This window comes from Drosophila guanche, unplaced genomic scaffold (genome assembly GCF_900245975.1).
Source record: "Drosophila guanche unplaced genomic scaffold, DGUA_6, whole genome shotgun sequence".
Classification (NCBI taxonomy): Eukaryota; Metazoa; Arthropoda; class Insecta; order Diptera; family Drosophilidae; genus Drosophila; species Drosophila guanche.
The window spans coordinates 4,893,782-4,911,997 of NW_022995753.1; the positions used below are offsets into that span (position 1 = coordinate 4,893,782).

At 46.3% G+C, this 18,216-nt stretch overlaps 1 protein-coding gene across 2 annotated transcripts in view; it reads left to right on the forward strand.

The window, feature by feature from the left end:
* Positions 1 to 3,486: 3,486 nt before the first annotated feature.
* LOC117588458 (acetylcholine receptor subunit alpha-like) overlaps positions 3,487 to 18,216 on the forward strand; it is a 36,965-nt gene continuing 22,235 nt past the window's right edge. For both annotated transcript variants that reach the window (XM_034279744.1, XM_034279746.1), the window contains exon 1: positions 3,487 to 3,636. In XM_034279744.1, coding sequence (XP_034135635.1) covers positions 3,582 to 3,636 — 55 coding nt within the window. In that variant the 5' untranslated portion in view covers positions 3,487 to 3,581. The remainder of the gene's footprint in view (positions 3,637 to 18,216) is intronic.

Here is an 18,216-nt window from a genome sequence, read left to right on the forward strand (position 1 = left end):
CGCCTTTATCTTTGCCTTTGTCGCAAAATTGGCATAAAGTATTACAAAATTGAAATAGATCAAGAAATCGGCGACCGCCCATCAATTTTCGTTCCCTGCTGCCGTATTATGACATTGCCCGAACTGCATAATATAGTGATTATGCCTCTTGATGCCTCTGCATTGTTAGGGGTTAAGGGTCATCTATATATATATACATCTTTTTTTGTGTAGCCTCAACACGCCCTGAGCGCCGCCTAATGAGCGCTCATAATGAGCGACAAATGTGGTGGCACCACAGAGGGCATGGGGCAGGGCAGGGCAGGGCAGGACCACCAGTCCTGTGGCAACTATCACGCTGATGACGGGGCAAATTGGGCGGGCAGACTAACGGAAGTTGACAGCAAGGAAAAAAAAAAAAAAAAATCGAATTTCTCTCTCGGGTTCGGGCGTTTTTTTTTTTTTTTTTTAATATTTCGCAATGCATTTAATATGAAAAGACAACAGGCGAGGACAGGACCTGAACAGGACACAGCGCAAAGGGAGGAGGGAGAGACGAAAGGGCAGCGACGAGGGAGTGCAAAAGCCTTGCCGTTTGCCTTGTCAAATCATCAAGGAACGGCAAGGACACTGCTGCCTGCTGCCTGCTGCAAAAGGGACTCGACGCGACGCCTTAAACGCTTTCAACGTTGGCTCTTTTTCCCCGTCACCGTCCCCGTCCCCGTCCCCCCCAGCATCAAGTGGGAGCACACGAAGACAGGCAGAGAGATGGAACGAGACAGCACGATGATGCCCGTGGCACATTTTTTTCGTTTTTTTTTTTTTTGTTTTTTGACAGCCCCACTCCCATGTTGGCCGGGTCCAGGGCCTCTCGAGCAAGTGTGTGTGCGGCTGCTTAAATTGACACTTGGCATCTTTTGTTGCATCAAAAACGTGGCTCGTCTACGAGGCAGCCAGCCAGCCAGCCAGTCAAGTCCTGCCCCCGGGCAACGACACACGCCACCCGTCGCCCGCTTAGCGCCCCCTAAAGCCGCCTTTTAAATATTTGACAGCGCGTCAGGGAAGGTCGCCAGGGGACTAATAGAGGTGAAGGTGGGTACGGGGACGGAGGCGGAGGCGGAGGCGGTGGTGCAGGTGGAGCTGCCAGGTGGCAAGGTCATGCACACACCCTTATGACATTTTCTTAAATTACTTCCGAAAACCTTTTGCCGCTCTCTGAATTGCTCATTCGTTCTGCACGACCCTCAACCCTCACCTTTCACCACTGAGCACACTCTTGCCTTGCCTCGCCTTGCGCTCTTGGCCCTCATTTTGTGCTCATTGAGCTCAAGTGGAGGAGCCCTTAAAGTGTTTTTAATTGAATTGTGCCATAATGTAGCGTATGTGCTTTTAATTTTTTTACTACTTGGGGTGCAAAATGGTTCAAGGATATTGAATTTCACAATTAATAAAAAAAAAGAATAACCTAACACACCTTAAACTCCTGCAACTGCCCAACAATGCCAATGCTTTGCAATGTCTCCCTTTCAGTTCTGGTGCGGGCCAGTGTCCCGTTAGACTACTCAAGAGCTACACCGCAAGAGGGGACACATGATTAGCCCGCCAGTGAAAAGGTCGATACGCAGGTAGTCAAATGCCCTTGTGCACAAAACAGAAACGAAGTCGAAAAACGTTTCTTGCTTCTCTGCCGCTGCAGCAGACGATCTCTTGTGCATCGGCCGAAGACACACGAAGCTTTTACGCGGTGCGTCTGTGCCGACTGCGCTGCCCGTGATCGTTTCCAATGCACAGTGGGTACGACTCGACGCTGCCGATCTCTGGTCTAGTCAAAGGGTCAGCAAAGGCTAATGCAAAGCAAGGCCAGTGGCTGGCCCATGGTGATGCATTTACTGATGCATAAGTACAAATGAGAGAAAGAGATGGCACGTGGCATCGGCAAGACAAAGAGTGCGGAGGCATTGTGCCTTTTGTTTGTGTAATTTTTATTCTTTTTCCTCTTCTCTCCATTCTTGTGCCGCTTTTTCGTTGTCGCGTGGCATGGGATTGACACTTTCGCACTTGCGAAATTGATGAAAGTTTTTGGATTGAATGCAGGCCTTAGCCAGGGACTAACCGAACTCAGCGCACAGAGAAGTACCCGACACACACACACACACACAGACATGGGGCAACAAAAGGGACACTCATCAAGAGTCTCTTTAAGATTTATTAATTAAATTAACAGACCCAAGGCACCAAAAAGTTTTGCCAAAGACAAAGCCGGATTGGGATGGATACAGGGATACCTTTAGAGATCCCAAGTAAATGAATTACGTGAAATTAGCAATTAAAATTCACAAAATGTGCGCAAAACCCAAAACAAAAATCTTTTCATTCTTACATATAAATTAATGTACATGTGTATGTAAATATGTACATTTTGGGTCAGAAGCGCAAGCACAAAATTAAGATTAAAATCAATTTGCATAAATAGAAAAAATATGATAAAAAAAAACCAAAGCCCAACGAGAAAATTCCCTCGGAGAGAACTTTATTGTTTTTCAAATAGGAAGCGGGTGTGGGAGCGGAGCGGGGGATACACTTGAGCAACTCAAACTCCTTGAAGTCCAAAACGAATCCCTGCCGCAAACAGCTCGAAAAATATCTTTGGATTGTGTCAAGCACATCCCAAGCAGCCAAGCAGAGTTTTCAAAGTCTTTGTTTTTAGTGATACAAAAAAATAATAATTAATTTCTTAACTCTCACATTTTCCATCTCTCTCTCTCTCTCTCTGCCCACAGCGTCATGATGGAGGAGCAGGCGGCGGCCGAGGAATGAAAAAATGTGAAGAGGCGGGACAACGTGGAACAGGAGCAAAACTGCAAAAAGGTGCAGAAGGGGCAACGGCAAAGGGGAAAAGGGGCAAAGGCAAAGGCAAAGGCAAAGTCATCGAATCGGCGCAGAGGCCACCAAAAAGCACATTTAAAGAATTTTAATCGAAAACTGCCAAGAAATAAAATATATTTACAAGCATACATTATATACTATACATAAATAAACATAAACAAATAGTATATAGAGCGTACATATATAAAAAATATATATAATATAGAGAACTGTTATATACAAAACACAAACGAGAGAAGACATGGGGAAGCGCGGCACTGAAAGAAACAAAATGCCGACAAAATAATAATATTAATAATTGATGTAAAATTAAATGCTGCCAGGACAAAAACAACCGACAACAACTAAAAGCAACTGAAATGCATGAAACGCACAACAACAAAGAAACCAACAAAATTCTACAACAATTACCAATTACAAATAATTACAAACGAGAGCGAGTTGAAACAAAAGAAGAGGAACGAGTTGAATTTTCAAATCTCAACTGTTGCGCCTGCGCCTTCAAATCGCCTTAGAAAAAAGCGCCTTAAAACGCCAACACCACCCCCCAAAACGTCACCGAAGAAGCGACAGGAAGTAGCAGCACAGGCCGAGGCACTACCACCACCACCACCACCAACACCAACACCAACACCACCACCAGCAGGAGCAGCGGCAGTCAGATCTTCTTCAAGCAACAGCAGCAAAAGCCAAAAAAGCGTGCAGAGGGAAATGAGATGAAGTGGTTTCAAGTGACCATAGATATGATTCTTGTGCTTTCATTTATATCAAGTAAGTGCCTTGTATTTATTAGCCTCGACCCAATCTTGACTGTTGTTCAGCACTCTCGTCGCATAACCCTCACACCCCCCGCCCACCAGCATTCGAGTGTCATTCAAACAATGCCCGTCGTCTGCCAAAGGGGCTCGCATCTTAACACAAAACAATCGCATGACATTCGCCCCACCCCGCCCGACATCCCACTCAACACTGCAAAACATTCTCAAAGTTCCGTTCTCTCCCCCCACCCAAGCGTGTCCGTGTGTCCGTTGAAGCAGCGCTCGAGTGCCTTGGCTGCGTTACGGCGACAGCGGCAGCGGCCGTGGCAGCGTCGGCGGCGGCGGCGGCGGCGGAGTAGGGCAAGTGGATAAACAGCATAAAAGAAGACCAGCAAAAAAATATGTGGTGTGGGTAGGGGCAGGGGGCGAATCGGACTATAGCCAAAGGACTGACATTAGCCGTTAAACTGTTGGTCTGTCTTCATTTTGGCTTAACACATAACAACAAAATATACAAAATACGCGGCGCAGCTGCTCTGTTTCTCAGTCATTTGCCAACAAAAAAAAGGTATCTAAATTCAAAGTGTAATGGCAGCAGTTTCAACGAAGACACAAACTCACTTCTGGACAGCTTTCGGTGGCGAGATTGCGACTGAGACTGCACTAAGGATATGAAACACTCGCCATTAAACATGAACCAAGCCAAGCGTAGGCTTACAGTCTAGCCACCCCAAAAACGAATATTAGAAATATTTGAATATATTTTTAAATACTTTAAACTTATTCATGGCTTAGGTTTTAGTTGAGCTGGGCGTGAGAAGCCACAAAAATATTCTTTAATCAGCAGAAAGTGAGAAAGTGTTGCTTAACTTATTAACTGTGGACAAATCCGGACACCATTCTGGATAATTATTACCATTAAATTATCCAGCTGCCATTCAGCAGCTTTCAACAATTAAACCAAACATTTCAAAGAATTTTCGCTCAATTTGTTCTCCAATCCCAAATTGAATTGCCAAATGTTTAGCCTTTTATATGATCTAGTTGTAGTTTTGCTTTAAATGGAAAGTGCAAAACTGTACCAAAAATGGCAATGGACCGATGGACCGACTGGCAGAATGGCTGAAAAGGCAAACATGGCTAATGCAGCGACCGAAGCAAGGCCAACAATAAAAGCGACAAAAAAGAAAAGGAAGACAATGGTCCATGCGACGCGCCCTCGCACACTACATTGAACTCAATCCTAAAACTCGATTCGACCCGATCCGACTCGGCTTTAGCTTCGTTTTCGGTTTCGGTTTCGTTTTCGTTTTCAGTTTTCAGTTTTAGTGGCGTCCACAAAATGAGGCCGCAGCTTTGTGTCTGTCTGTGTCTGTGGCTGTGTCTGTGTCGCTCTGTCTGCGTGTCTGTGTCTGCTGCTGCTATGTGTGCGTGTGGCTGCATAGCCGAAAGTGGCACAAGGCAGCCACGCCCACAATCAAAGCAGCTGCCTCCAAACCCCAAACCCCAAACCCCAAGCCCCAACACATTGATTGCAATCTAGGGGGAGGCCCAGGACCCAAGACCCAGGACCCAGTACCCAGTACCCATGGCCAACGCCTTTTGTGCGTGTTTTTCCGATTTGATTTCCCACTTTTTATGCGCGTGGCATCGCCAAGGCCAGTCGTGCGGTCGCTCCTGCCCACCCACCACCACAATTTATTCACTTTCACTGAAGAACAAAATCGAAAGAGAGAACCAAACCGAATCGAAGTTGCCAATGGATCGCTGGATTGCGAATAATTCGCATATCCTTTTGGCAATTAGAGCTACTAAATCTCTGCGCAAAGAGCAATCAAAGACAAAAATAATCAGCAAAATAAAACATAAATTTTGGGAGTTTTGTTTTGTGCGTTTACGTTTGCTTTATTCTGCTTAAAAAAGCATTCAATTTTCTTTCGATTTAAAAGCCCATAAATATGGCTCGAAAAATCTTCCTAGCGGGCTCTGGCTCTGGCCAAAGAAACAGAGAGGAAAGTCTGCAGTCAAGAAACAGAGAGCAGCCGCCCAAAAAGCAGGAAACACAATTTTTCATGTCATTATTTCGGGGTGGGGTGCGGCTCGGACGGGTTGGGCCGGGAGGCAGAAGACAACGAAGCGAAGGCAAACATAAATATAAATGGCAGTAAAGCACGACACACACTCGCAGGCACACATATAGCAGCAGCAGCAGCAGCAGCAGCAGCACACACATATGCACTTATGTACATCAATAGCTGCTGCAAATGGCTGCTAATGCAGCAAAGCAGCGAGCAAAAGATGAAGAAGCAGCAAGGCAACTGCCACGCTCCAGTTTCCGCTTTGTGGCCATTAAACGAGCCACACACAAACACACTTTATCATACACACACACCAGCAAACACTTATATGGATATATGTATGTATATAAAGGGACCCTGGCCGAGAGTGCAACTAACGCCCTCTTTTTTTTTTAACATCAACCAAGATACGACAACGACAACGACAGCGACAACTGAGCAATTTTCCAAAGCTTCTCTTCTGGTCCACTCCGCTTCCTTCCTTCCACTCTATCCGCCCTCTGCTGGTGCTCTTCTGTTCGCTTTTATTTATTCCTTTTTTTTTGCTATCTGTAACTACTTATTTCAATTGGTGGGTCAAAGTGTAAACCATAACTTTTCGGCATATATTACAGAGAGAGAGAGAGAGAAAACTGCACAGAGTACTCGTACACATCATTTGCTTGATATATTTATTTATTATATTTAAATATACGTATGTGCATATGTACATATGTATAATATACCAAATTTCAAGCCACAAAGAAAGCTGCGGGCAATAAAATAACACGGCAATAACTTTCAAGTTATGTCTGCGGAGAATTCTGCCCGCCCTGTTTGGGTGCTTAATTAATAGCAAAATCATTAGACAAAATGTATTTTATTTGCTCTTGAATGCTGATATTTGAGTTGATTTTCCTTAACAACAGACAACACACCCATATAAATATTTACCAGACATAAGAGCTATGAATAATAATTGTGGATGAATATCAAAATTTATATTTCAACAATATTTCAACTATTTATCTGCAGTAGCATGAAATCAGACAGCAGACCGAAGCTTACACCATTCATAAAAAAGGCAGAAACCTAGTTAACCTCCCACCATAGTCATGCTGATCAGGGGTCCGCACGCAGGTAGCCAAATGTTTTGCATAGAAAGCAGACACGAAGTCGAGAAACGTTTCTTGCTTCTCTGCCGCTGCGGCAGCAGCCGATCATTTGTGCATATTTAATACGAAGTTGTTTCTCTGCCGCTGCGAAGCCACACGAAGCTTTTACGCTGCTCGAGGGTCCGCACGCAGGTAGCCAAATGTTTTGCATAGAAAGCAGACACGAAGTCGAGAAACGTTTCTTGCTTCTCTGCCGCTGCGGCAGCACCCGATCATTTCTGCATATTTAATACGAAGTTGTTTCTCTGCCGCTGCGTAGCCACACGAAGCTTTTACGCTGCTCGAGGGTCCGCACGCAGGTAGCCAAATGTTTTGCATAGAAAGCAGACACGAAGTCGAGAAACGTTTCTTGCTTCTCTGCCGCTGCGGCAGCAGCCGATCATTTGTGCATATTTAATACGAAGTTGTTTCTCTGCCGCTGCGTAGCCACACGAAGCTTTTACGCTGCGCTTTGCGGATCTCTTTCTATGCACCGAGCTTACGACGCTGACGTTGTCCAAGAGCGAAGTAATTTTGTAAAATAAAACTTCTTCAAGGGTATCTTCCGATGGTAACACTCATCGTCAGTGTGGACCCCAACCATTGCAGCTGCTGAAGACATTTTTCTCTTTGCACTCTGGACGAGTAGACACTTTATCTACTGAGCTACGCCCATTATCCCGTCGGATTTCTTCCTTTTCCCTGCTGCTACCAACTTTCTTTCAACTAATGCAATTGGCACGCCCCCGCGGCTGCACTTACTTGGCGCTAATATTGAAAAATGAAGTGCTACCGACAGCGACGACGACGACGGCACTTACGAAAATGGGGCGTGTCGTCGCCCCTGAGCGTCAGTCTGTCAGTCAGTGAGCGAGTGAGTGAGTGAGTGAAGTACGCCCACTTTTTGCTGAAGCAGTGCGACAAATTCATTGCAGGCAGCAGAAGCAGCAGCAGCAGCAGCAGCAGCAGCATAGAAGCTCTCTCTCCATGGCCACGACTCGTCGTCGTCCATCGTTTGTCCTTCGTTTCGGCATCGTTCGACGTCTGCGTTGCCTCAAGTGGAGCAGAGCCACAGTCGCAGTCCCCACTTCCCACTTGTCGTCTGCCTCGGTATGGGCCTGAGACCGAGACCGAGCCTGAGCCAGTGCCATCAGAATTTGGGTCGCCATCCTCGACGGTGACTGCAATTTTTTGGCATGATTCATGACCGCACCATGGCAATGTCGTGCGCGCGACTTAGCACACACATACAGCATCTGTGTGTGTGTGTGTGTGTGTGTGTGTGTGCATAACCAAGACACTGAGGGAGGGGGGGGGGGCCTGACGGAGTTGAGTTTCTGTGCAGCCTGCGGCATTCGTGGTCACTGTGTGTGCCGTGCCACAATGGTCAGCCATCCATCGTTGCAGAGAGTTGCTCCGAACAGCGATAACTTCGTGTCACACACGGCATTCAACACATGCCCCCCACCCCCCCTCACACACACACACACACACACATGCCACACTCGTCCCCTCCATTCATCCATTCATCTTTTCATGCTCGAGAGCAGAACTTCGACATGGACGGATCATCGGGAAGTGACTTTAAGTGTTTTTCTCTCTCTAGATATTTGTTTGCGATAAAGCCATAGAAAGTGACTTTTGTGACTATTTCTTGACTTCTCTAACTAAACAGAGCTTCTCTCTGGAGTTCTCTGAACCACTAAAATATGTGTTTAAGTTAAATGCTTAAATGCGGCAAACACTTTTATAGACTTGACAATCGTCAGCGATTAAGCGACCATCAAAATTCGAGTCGACACTCTGGTGCCTGTTGGTTTATCGCTTTTGTTACTGGAAATAATACTATTACCAACTTATTGCAATTTGTTGGCGAATTCAAAGATTTCACTGCACTTTTTTACTGTTCTTTTTGCCAAAGTTTTTTGTGTTCAGATTTTACATCGTAAATTCGCCACGTGCTTCCATTGTCTTGAGCTCGCCCGAAGCTCTATGGCATTGGCTCTGACTCTGGCTCTCTCTCTCTCTCTCTCTCTCTCTCTTCCCTTTCCTTCTCCTTCTTTTGGCTTCTATTGTTATTGAAAATTGATGAACACACACACACACACTCAGATTAGTGGGGCGCGCAGTGAAAGTGCTGGAAAAATGATTGCAGACTGCAAATCGAGCGAAAGTGAAAAGCGCCAGCGAAAAAATGGAAAAATAAAAAACTTTTTCAGCAGCCAACACCCCAGGGGGTTCGACAAGGCGAAAACTTCCAGCAGAAAGTCCCTCAAGGAGAAATGCGGTTGGCAGCTGCTTGGAGACTGGAGCGGCTGGCGGCTTAGTTGGAGCTTCTAGCAGCTCAAAACTGTGCCCTGGACCAACAGTTATTAGGCAGTTTGGCTCGAACAAAAAATTAAGGTATAAAATCATTAAAGACGTGCCCAAGCATTCGTCAGCCATCGATCCTTGGCTGTCAATCAACAAATGCACATCTCTAGCCGCACAGCACAGCACAGCACGGCCCACCCCAGTCGCTGTCCAACACTGGCTGGCTGTCTGTTTGCTCAGTTGCATTAACTTTTGCTCTTGTCCTTCCTGCCTGGCTGCTGCTGCTGCTGCTGCTGCTGCTGCTGGTGCTGGTGCTGGTCCTGAGCTTAGTTTGCTGGCAAGCGCAAAAAGCTATTGAAAAGTTTTCAGCTCTTAAGTACACTTGCCCTTTGCTCCCCCGTACCCACTGTGTGTGTGTGTGTGTGTGTGTGTGTGTGTGTGTGTGTGTGTGTGTGTGGGCCTTAATAAACTTTTCAAATGCATGATTGATGATGTTGCCTTTTGCTCTGGTTGCTGCCTGCCTGCCTGCCTCGCCTCGCCTCCTATCTCTGCTGCAACATGAAAGTTTTGATGGCATTCTGTAAACGAGTCGCGTCCGTGTCTGTGTCTGTGTCTGTGTCCGCGAACGCGTCGCTAATTGTTGTTTTGCGAAATGCTCCAAATGTAATTACACAAATGAGAATGCATCGAGTGCAGGGAGGGGTTACTGGGGCGCATGGCTACAGACTGCCAAAGACTGCCAAATGCAAAATCACAGAAATGTGTTGACAAATTTCTGATTGTAAATTGATGGGAATGGGAATGGGGATGGGGGTGGGTAGAGGCTTGGAAATGCTCATTTAATAGATACTTATTGTGTGTTTGTGTGCACATTTCTGGTGTTTGATTGATGCCAAAGTCCCGGCTGATGAGGCTTACATTGTGGCATTTCGTTACTCGATTTCGGCTATAAATGATGGCCAAATGTGGCAGAAAGATGCAAAGGATGCGGCGATATGCAATTTATTACACTTTTGTTTGGAACAGTAAATAATCGTAATTTATGTCTAGAACATGCAATAAATATCATGCGGAATATTCAAAGTGTACCTTCAAGAATGCAAAGCCAAAGCCTGCACATCCCCTGGGAGCTGGCACCAATAAAAGCTCTCGCTCTGCACAGCAGCTTGAACGTTCCTTCACTGCTGGAAACTGATGTTTGTGTTCCCTTCCGTTCTATTCCACCATTCACTGATGCAGAAGATAAACATATGAAAGAGTTGTGCAACCAGAACATGTGACAATGCGTGCCCATGGCACATAATGCATATCAGTGCCAGTCGCAGTCTGCTCGAGACGTAAGCCAACATCGAAAAGAGTAATTGAAAAGTTGTTACAAATAATTGCCTGCCTCTCTTGCAGTTGCGTAACGCATTTCATTGCAGAGAGAGAGAGAGAGCGACAGCGGAAGATAGTGCAGTGAGAGCGACTCGATGTGCAACGCGAATTTGAGCAGAAGAGAGAGGCTCACAGCAGCCATCGTCGCGGAGCAAAAGAGCGAGCGATCAAGAGAGAAGCTCGAAGTGGCCGCCGTGCAGAAGAGCGAGCAATCAAGAGAGCAGTAGTTTCGAGGCTTAAGAGAGCAAGCGAACACACTGCACCCAGAGCTGTGCTTGGCTGCGCTGAAAGCTCTCCTCTCTCCCATCGATCAAGAATGTTTCGTTTCGGCTAGTTAAAAGCTTGCAAATTAGCTGGTGGAGCACATTGGTTTCTTGCTGCGACTTCAAGTGGGAGCGGCAATTTGCACGAAAATTAGGTTAGACAGTCAAATGCGGCCAGAAATATGTACATATACGGACTTATACATAAATATACAGCTGTGGTGGCGTCGGGAGAGCGTTTTGATAAATTAAGTTGTTGTCGTTGTTTCTGTTTCTGTTTCTGTTTCTGATTCTCTTGCAGTTGCATTCATTTTTTGCACTCCCTTGCTCCTTCTACTTCTACTTCTACTTCCACTTCTACTTTGTGTCCTGCTACTCTGTTGCTGTCGTGGCAAACATTAATGTTGGTCAGTTTGCCAAATGAGCGGGAGAGAGGCGAGTGCCACTTGGAAAATTGTTAAGGCTACGGACAAAGGAGTTTCAGCGAAAGGCAGGGCAAGGCGAAACCGCAACAAATACAACAACAAAAGAGTCTGCGAAAGCGAGGAACAAGTCGAAACACTGACTGGCACCCCACCCCACCCCTGCAGCTAACTGTTTCTTCTCCTTCTCCTGCCTTTCCCTCTCTTTGCCATCATTTCTGCTTGGATTTCTGCTTTTTCTTTTTTTTCGGGGTTTCGGGTTACGGTTTGTTTTTTGCTTGCTGCTTCCGGCTGCAACTGAAAATTGCATTTATCTTCAAGTTTGAGTTTCCTTCTTAGTTATTTATTTACTTATGCCACACACACACACACACACACAAACACACGCATACATGCGCAGCAGAGAAACTGCCTTTGGCCTGATTTTGCAGCAACTGTCTCGAGTTCGTGGAAGCATAATCGAAGCACAGAAATCTGTAATATGGAAAGCAATTTGCGGTTGTCTGTGCCGTAATCCTCATCATTTGTGCAGCAATATGCCAGCACAAGCACAAGCATATCAATGGCACTCATAACCATATCAAGACATTGCAAAGTAGATGCAAGAAACAGCGAAAACGGAGAGCGCTGTAAGGCAGCTTTGCATGGCTGACTTCATTCGTGCATTTTTCATACACTTACACGGAAATGTGCATACATTTGTGTAATCCCCGTGGCACTCACTTATGGCGGCTGCCACATGCAGTGTCTGTGCTGCAAGTTACCTTTTGTTGCATTAACCTTTTGCCCCACTCCCACGCCCCTGCCAGCCCTATCCTTGGAAATATAAAACAGAAAATGAATTGAAATGGCCGCAGCTGAATTTTGTCCGAAAGCTGAAAGATTTCGCCACCCCCCCAAAGATGGGGCGCACTTGGGGTGCTGCGGTCATTGGGATCCGGCAAGCTTATTTGAAGTTTATTCACTTCAGCAACAGAAACTTTCCAGAGTGCATATTCTGTGTCCCTTCTGCGTTACCATCTTACCCCCATAAAGAGCAGTTTGCCTTAAATATTTCCCGTAATTTCCCCCCCCTCCCCAACCCTCTGGCAACTTCTCTAATTTAATTTCATTCCAACACTGCAGAGCAGAGTGGGTTGTGGGTTCTAAGCTGCTGAAAAGCAGTGCAGAAAGCAGTGCGAAAAAAGTGTTGCCTACTTTTACGGGGCCGAGGCCAAAATCAGCGCCAGACCAGACCAGACCAGACCAAAATCCCAACTGCTGCAGAAGCTGTAGCAGCCGTAGCTGTAGCACTCAACGCTCCTTAGGGCCTCATGCATATTCAAAGAGCATTTCATGAACTCATAAGCACGCCACTCACACACACACACCGCCCCGTGTCATGGCATACACTACACGTCGCAGCAGCAGCAGCAAGGTGTCTGCAGTCCACAGTCCACAGTCCACTGTGCCGTGTCCATGTCAATGCTAGCGGCGGGGCATCAGTTGAGGCTTGAGCTGAGGTTAAAGTGGTGGATGCTTGGCCGTGCCTGGGGGGGGGCGGCTCGGGGCTTGGGTCGTGGGTCGTGGGTCTTGGGTGGTGCCTGAGGAGGGTGGCTTGGTTGCTGCCGGTGTTAGTTGGTTTGTGCTTGGTAAGTGAGATTACTGTTTGCTTGATGTTTTGGGCTTGGGGCGTTGGTCAGTTTCCAGTTTCCGGTTTCCGGTTTCCGGTTAAGTGGTTTTCTCGCAGCTTGCAGCTCGCAGCTCTTTGTTTAATAAATTCGAACAAGCGGGAACGAGCAGGTACAGCTGCGACAAAGGGTTGCACACAACTGCAGGATTATTGTTACTGCAATCCTCAATCCTCCAGCTTCCATTTGTATTTGTTTATCAAAGCGCGAACCTTTCCTTTGCTGGCTGAGTCTCGTTCAAATTTGTTGCCAGCTGCACTTGAGAGCTGCAGCTGCCACGCCATATGCCAGTGTGTGTCCATGCATCCTTGCAGTTCAATCTCCAGCTCTGTGACGCATCGCATTTTGCGGCTTTCAAACCTGCACTCCCCCATCCTTGCGCCAGCTGCAACTGTCAAGCTTTGCAACTGCAATTTCTGCAGAGAGCTCAAGCAGCCAGACATCGGAGTGGAAGGGAATACGCAGCAAAAAAAACGGTGTACCAAAAAAATGCATGAAACATATTCATGGTAAAAATTGCATGACTAAACTCGATGGCAACAACTTGCTTTGCTTTTCGATAGAGTTTGCAATGGAGAGACTTCCCCCTAACTCTCAGTGTTCTGCTGCCGTTGTGCTCTGCCTCAAATGTGATCTTGGGCACAATCTAATGACATTTCACCTGCTCGTCACAGGCTCGTTAGACGCCAATTTGGCATTTGTCTGCCTTCTGCCTCTGTTGGCATTTAAAAGCCACAAAGTGCGCGGCAAACAAATCAATTTGCCATTATCATGTGGCAAGTAAGTGGCAACAGCTACACCCATAAATGGACGGACGCACACTCGGGGGGATGCGTTTCAATGCAATTACCAGCTGACAGAGGAGCAGGCGAATTGGCCGCTTTCCGTTTTGGAATAAAGAGAAATACGCGAAGATGGAGTGGAAACGGAGAGAGAGACAGAGGAGCAGCGAACACGGATTCTCAATTAAGTGATTTTATGGTCGCGTATTTCAATTTATTGCCAATCTGGCAGCACCCCACACCGCACACCACCAGCCACCCGCTCTTTCATTCATTCACTTGACATTGACATGGGGGCCTGGGGCTGCTCAAAGCTTTTTTAACATTCTCCGATATTAGATTTGTCGCAGAGAAACACACGCACATGCGGAGCCAACATCATCATCGTCAGCGCTGCCATCTTTTTGGCTGCTCCCTGCTGCTGCCGCGGCTTTTGTCAATGGCTGCACTTCCGCTTCCGCTTCCGCTTCCGCTTCAGCTTGCTGCGGAGCTCGAACTCTCGGCAGGGAGCGGGCCTCAAAAACTCTCAGAAATAATCCTTGAATGAATTTCTCTTAGAACATAAAAAGGAAACTTTCAAATCATAAGTCTAACATCTAGAAAAAAGTGCAACAAGAATTAGCGCCAAGGTCTGAGCTTCGCTTTTCCCCGCCCATACCAGTGTTTGTGTGACAAATCCATCAGCGCAAATCAATGCGTTGAAATTATTCTGTTGCTCTTCCCCTTTCTGCTGCCGAGCCAGTGAGTTGGAAAATCGTTTATTATTTGACACATGAATGAACCTGCCACGACGAGCATTTCGGCACACAAATCTCCCATGAACACAAAATATTTTGTATTTCAATTAATTATAGCTGCATGTATCTATATGATTATGTTTGTTTAACTTTATTTAAATTGCAGCAAAGGAAAAGGCATCATTTATAATTGATTTGTGTTCATATTTTGGGGGCTTCTGCCACACCAAAATCCGGGCCAGAAGTATTTTTTAATACATAAATACATGTAGATGTAGATGTAGATGTAGATGTAGATGTAGATGTAGATGTACATGTGTACATTTGTATGTATATATTCTTGCAGCTTTGCTCGTTAACTATTCCTGGGCTTGGGGTTGCGTGTCTTCGACATTTTCTACTTCCGCCTTCAGAAAGAAATCCCAGCACCACACTGGCACTCTCTCTCCCTCTTTTGAGCAGCGTTAGCCTGGCCGAATTTCGATCCAGAAATGGACGGGGAGTGAGGCCATGGCAATGGAGGGACTGGCGCACATTTCCTGCTTTCTTTTTTCTTTTGACGCATGGCCATAAAAAATGATGATGGGGATCATGCACGTGCTCTACGCTCAATTCATCAGGTTGCAACACCTACAGAGAGGTGGGGGCATGGTTGATGGGACAACGCCTGACACTTGGCAAAAATATTGCCATTTAAGCTACGGGCACGAAGAGCATTTACGGCTGACAGGACAGGAGTCTGACGCCAGGATATGAGCAGGAGATGGGCCGCTGACTGGCATAAGGTTGGGTAGGGTGCGCCACGATAACTGGTAAACTGGCACACGGCTGTCGAATGCCAGTGAATGATTGCATTCGCTTGCATTTGATGTGCCACGTAATTGGTCATACTCGCATCTGCCTGAATATTCTATGCCACAGCCGAACCGAATATTTTCACTTTTATTCTGAGGCAATTTTAAATATTTACGCCGCAGAATTTAGAGACATTTTTGTGAACATTTTTAAAGATTTTTTTTTAGGAGTATTTCTGTGGGAATTTCTCTGGAATTTGTCAAAGAATACTTCAAATTTTGAAAGAATTTTTGTTCAAGAATTTATCAGGGAATATTTAACATTTTTTAAAGAACTTTCTAAGAGTGTTTTAAAGAGTTTTAATGAACGACAGACACACACATCACAGACACACTTGGGGCAGGTTTGGGTCAGCATTTTCGCTTGATTTTTGCACTGGCAGTCAGTAACCTGCCACCCCCCTAGCTCCCACAGCGTTTCACCTGCTCATTTCCAACTCCCCCTTGCTGCGTATTTCCCCTGCCAATTGGTTGTTTTTTTTTGTTTTTTTTGTTCTTTCTGGTCTCAGAGGAACGTGTTTGTGGCACCCACAGCCGTGAGCAGCTCCCCCACCGACTGCCTTGTTGCAGTGTTTTATTATTCATGCCCCACGACTGCGGCTGCAGTTGCAGCAAAAGTTTGATTGCCTCTGCCCCTGTTTTGCTTTTTGCACTCCGGCGCGGATCATTCACATTCATTCGAAATAATTGGGTGTAAAAACAATAAGCAAAGTGGACGCAACATTTTGCGGATAATTTTCAATGGTTTTTCTTTTGCTGCAGCACTCCCTCTCCCTGTCCATCTTCTCTTTCATTCTGTTATTCCGAACCGGTTCGGCCTTGTCTGCCAATGCCAACGTTTTCTGTTGTTTAGTTCCATTGGAATTTATGGCGTTGTTTACACAAAAATTGCATTCTCCTTTTTGCAGTTGAGTAAGCAAAAAGAAAAACATGGAAAACGGAGAAAACGGAGAAAGGAAATTGTAGAAAAAAGGGAACCAACAGCAGCTAGAAAAAGTTGCCAAGGAAAGTGCAAAAGAACAAGTTGAAGCGGAGGTGGAGCAATCAAAGGACTCATTCCTTTGCCATAAATATTGACTGATGAAAATGCTAAGCAGCATCCATCGTGTGAGCCACTCATCAAGTGCCATTCGTTAAGATCTTTCCACAAAAGGCGGCAGCCACACCCAGAGCCACAGACACTAATTAAAGGCATCGCGTAGCACGGGATAAGAGAGAAGACTTGCCAACGCATCGTATACGTAATCCCGTGCGTACAATGTACAGTGCGTTTCAGGCGCATAATGCGCCAATTGGAGGCTGGGGGCAAAAACTAAAGGAAACATGAGGGAAAGCTGCCATTTAATTGGCAGAAAAAGCGGCAAAAGTTTGGACTGCAGACTCAATATTTCTGCCTTAGAGTTCGTTGAAGTTTTCGGCCCCACTCCGACCTAAAGTCGCGAAACGAACTGTACTACGAGTGTGTCTGTGCTTTGTGTGTTTATTCATTAATATTGTCGCCGCTGGGACAAATGCCTCTCCATGCTGCAAGGCTAAACTAATCAGAAGTTCATGGACTGTGCACAGGCATCCGGTGGCACAGCCAGAAAGCCGCAATGTGCGTACTCTTTATGGATGTGCCGGACAGGGCTGGGAACAACAGAACAAAGCCGGAAGAGGAGCACATAGTTGTTTAGCAGTCGGACACGACAACTGCAACTGCAACTGCAACTGGAGCGAGGTCGGAGGGGGTCGGAAGCCTGCACATCATACGGAAAGATAGAAAGAGAATGACAGGGAATGAGAGGACAAGGACAAGGAGGAAATAGTTTGTGTTTTGTGTGGGACAATCACAAAAATTGATGCCAAATGCTTTAATTGCAATTGAAAACTATCTAATTGGTAGTTCGAGACGAGGCTGCACTGGGGTGGCGGGGGGGGTTGGCCAAGTCAAATGGAAATTTAATTGGAATGTCCATCAGGACATCAGGGTCTAATTCGAAGAAGGATTTCAACGTTTCATTGTTTATTTCTGTTCTTAAAGCATGCAACAATGCGGACAACAAGCGAGCGAGTGGAGAAGCGAGAGCGAGTGGCGAAGGAGTAGCGAGTGGCGGAGGAGTAGCGAGTGGCGGAGGAACGACACGCAAGGCAATCCCAAAATGCCTTGTTTTTAGTTACCTTAATGTGATTGTCACACACAAGCAGACGGGGGCAAACAGTCAGTCGATTAACACCAACACACACACAACAGAGACACACACACACACACACACACACACACAGATATGATTAGGCAATGTACAGCATACGCCGCATATGACAGGCCGCAAGAAGGCGGTGGAGTGGAGCGGAGGCGAAAAGCGGTCGTCGCAAAGGTCCGTTTAACTTAACGATTCCCACGCGAGCAACAATACAAAGCCATAGACATATGAACATATGTGTAACACACACACACACACACACACACGCACACCTTGCCAAATGAATGAGCAGAAGATGGCAGTGGCAAATGGGAAATGGCAAACGGCTGTGGCAATGGAAGTGAAAGTGTAAATGGCAATGGACTGAGTTGGGTTGAGTCTGCTCAAGTTACTCTCTGCCAGCGGCCCCAAGGTTCGTTTAAGCAACGTTTCCGAGCAACCGCTAAACGTTGGCCAAAAGTAAGGCCACAGCCAGCTGTGACGCGCTGAAAGTAGCCTTAGCAGGGAGCACGGCACTTGGGACGGATGGGAACTTATCAGCAGCGATTTTCGAAGCGATTTTCCAATAAAACGCAAACAGAAAGTGAATGTGGAAGCGTGCAGCATGTGCCTTAATGGGGAATCTTGGGCAGTAGCCATTGAGGTGTCACTCAGCAGACACACCCAATCCTCTTGGCATCTCTGCCTGGAGCTACATAGATACATCTCAATGGTCAGCAATTAATTCTGACCTGTAGTCAATCTCTATTCAAATTGCCTTGGCCCTTTCAGAGTCCCTATC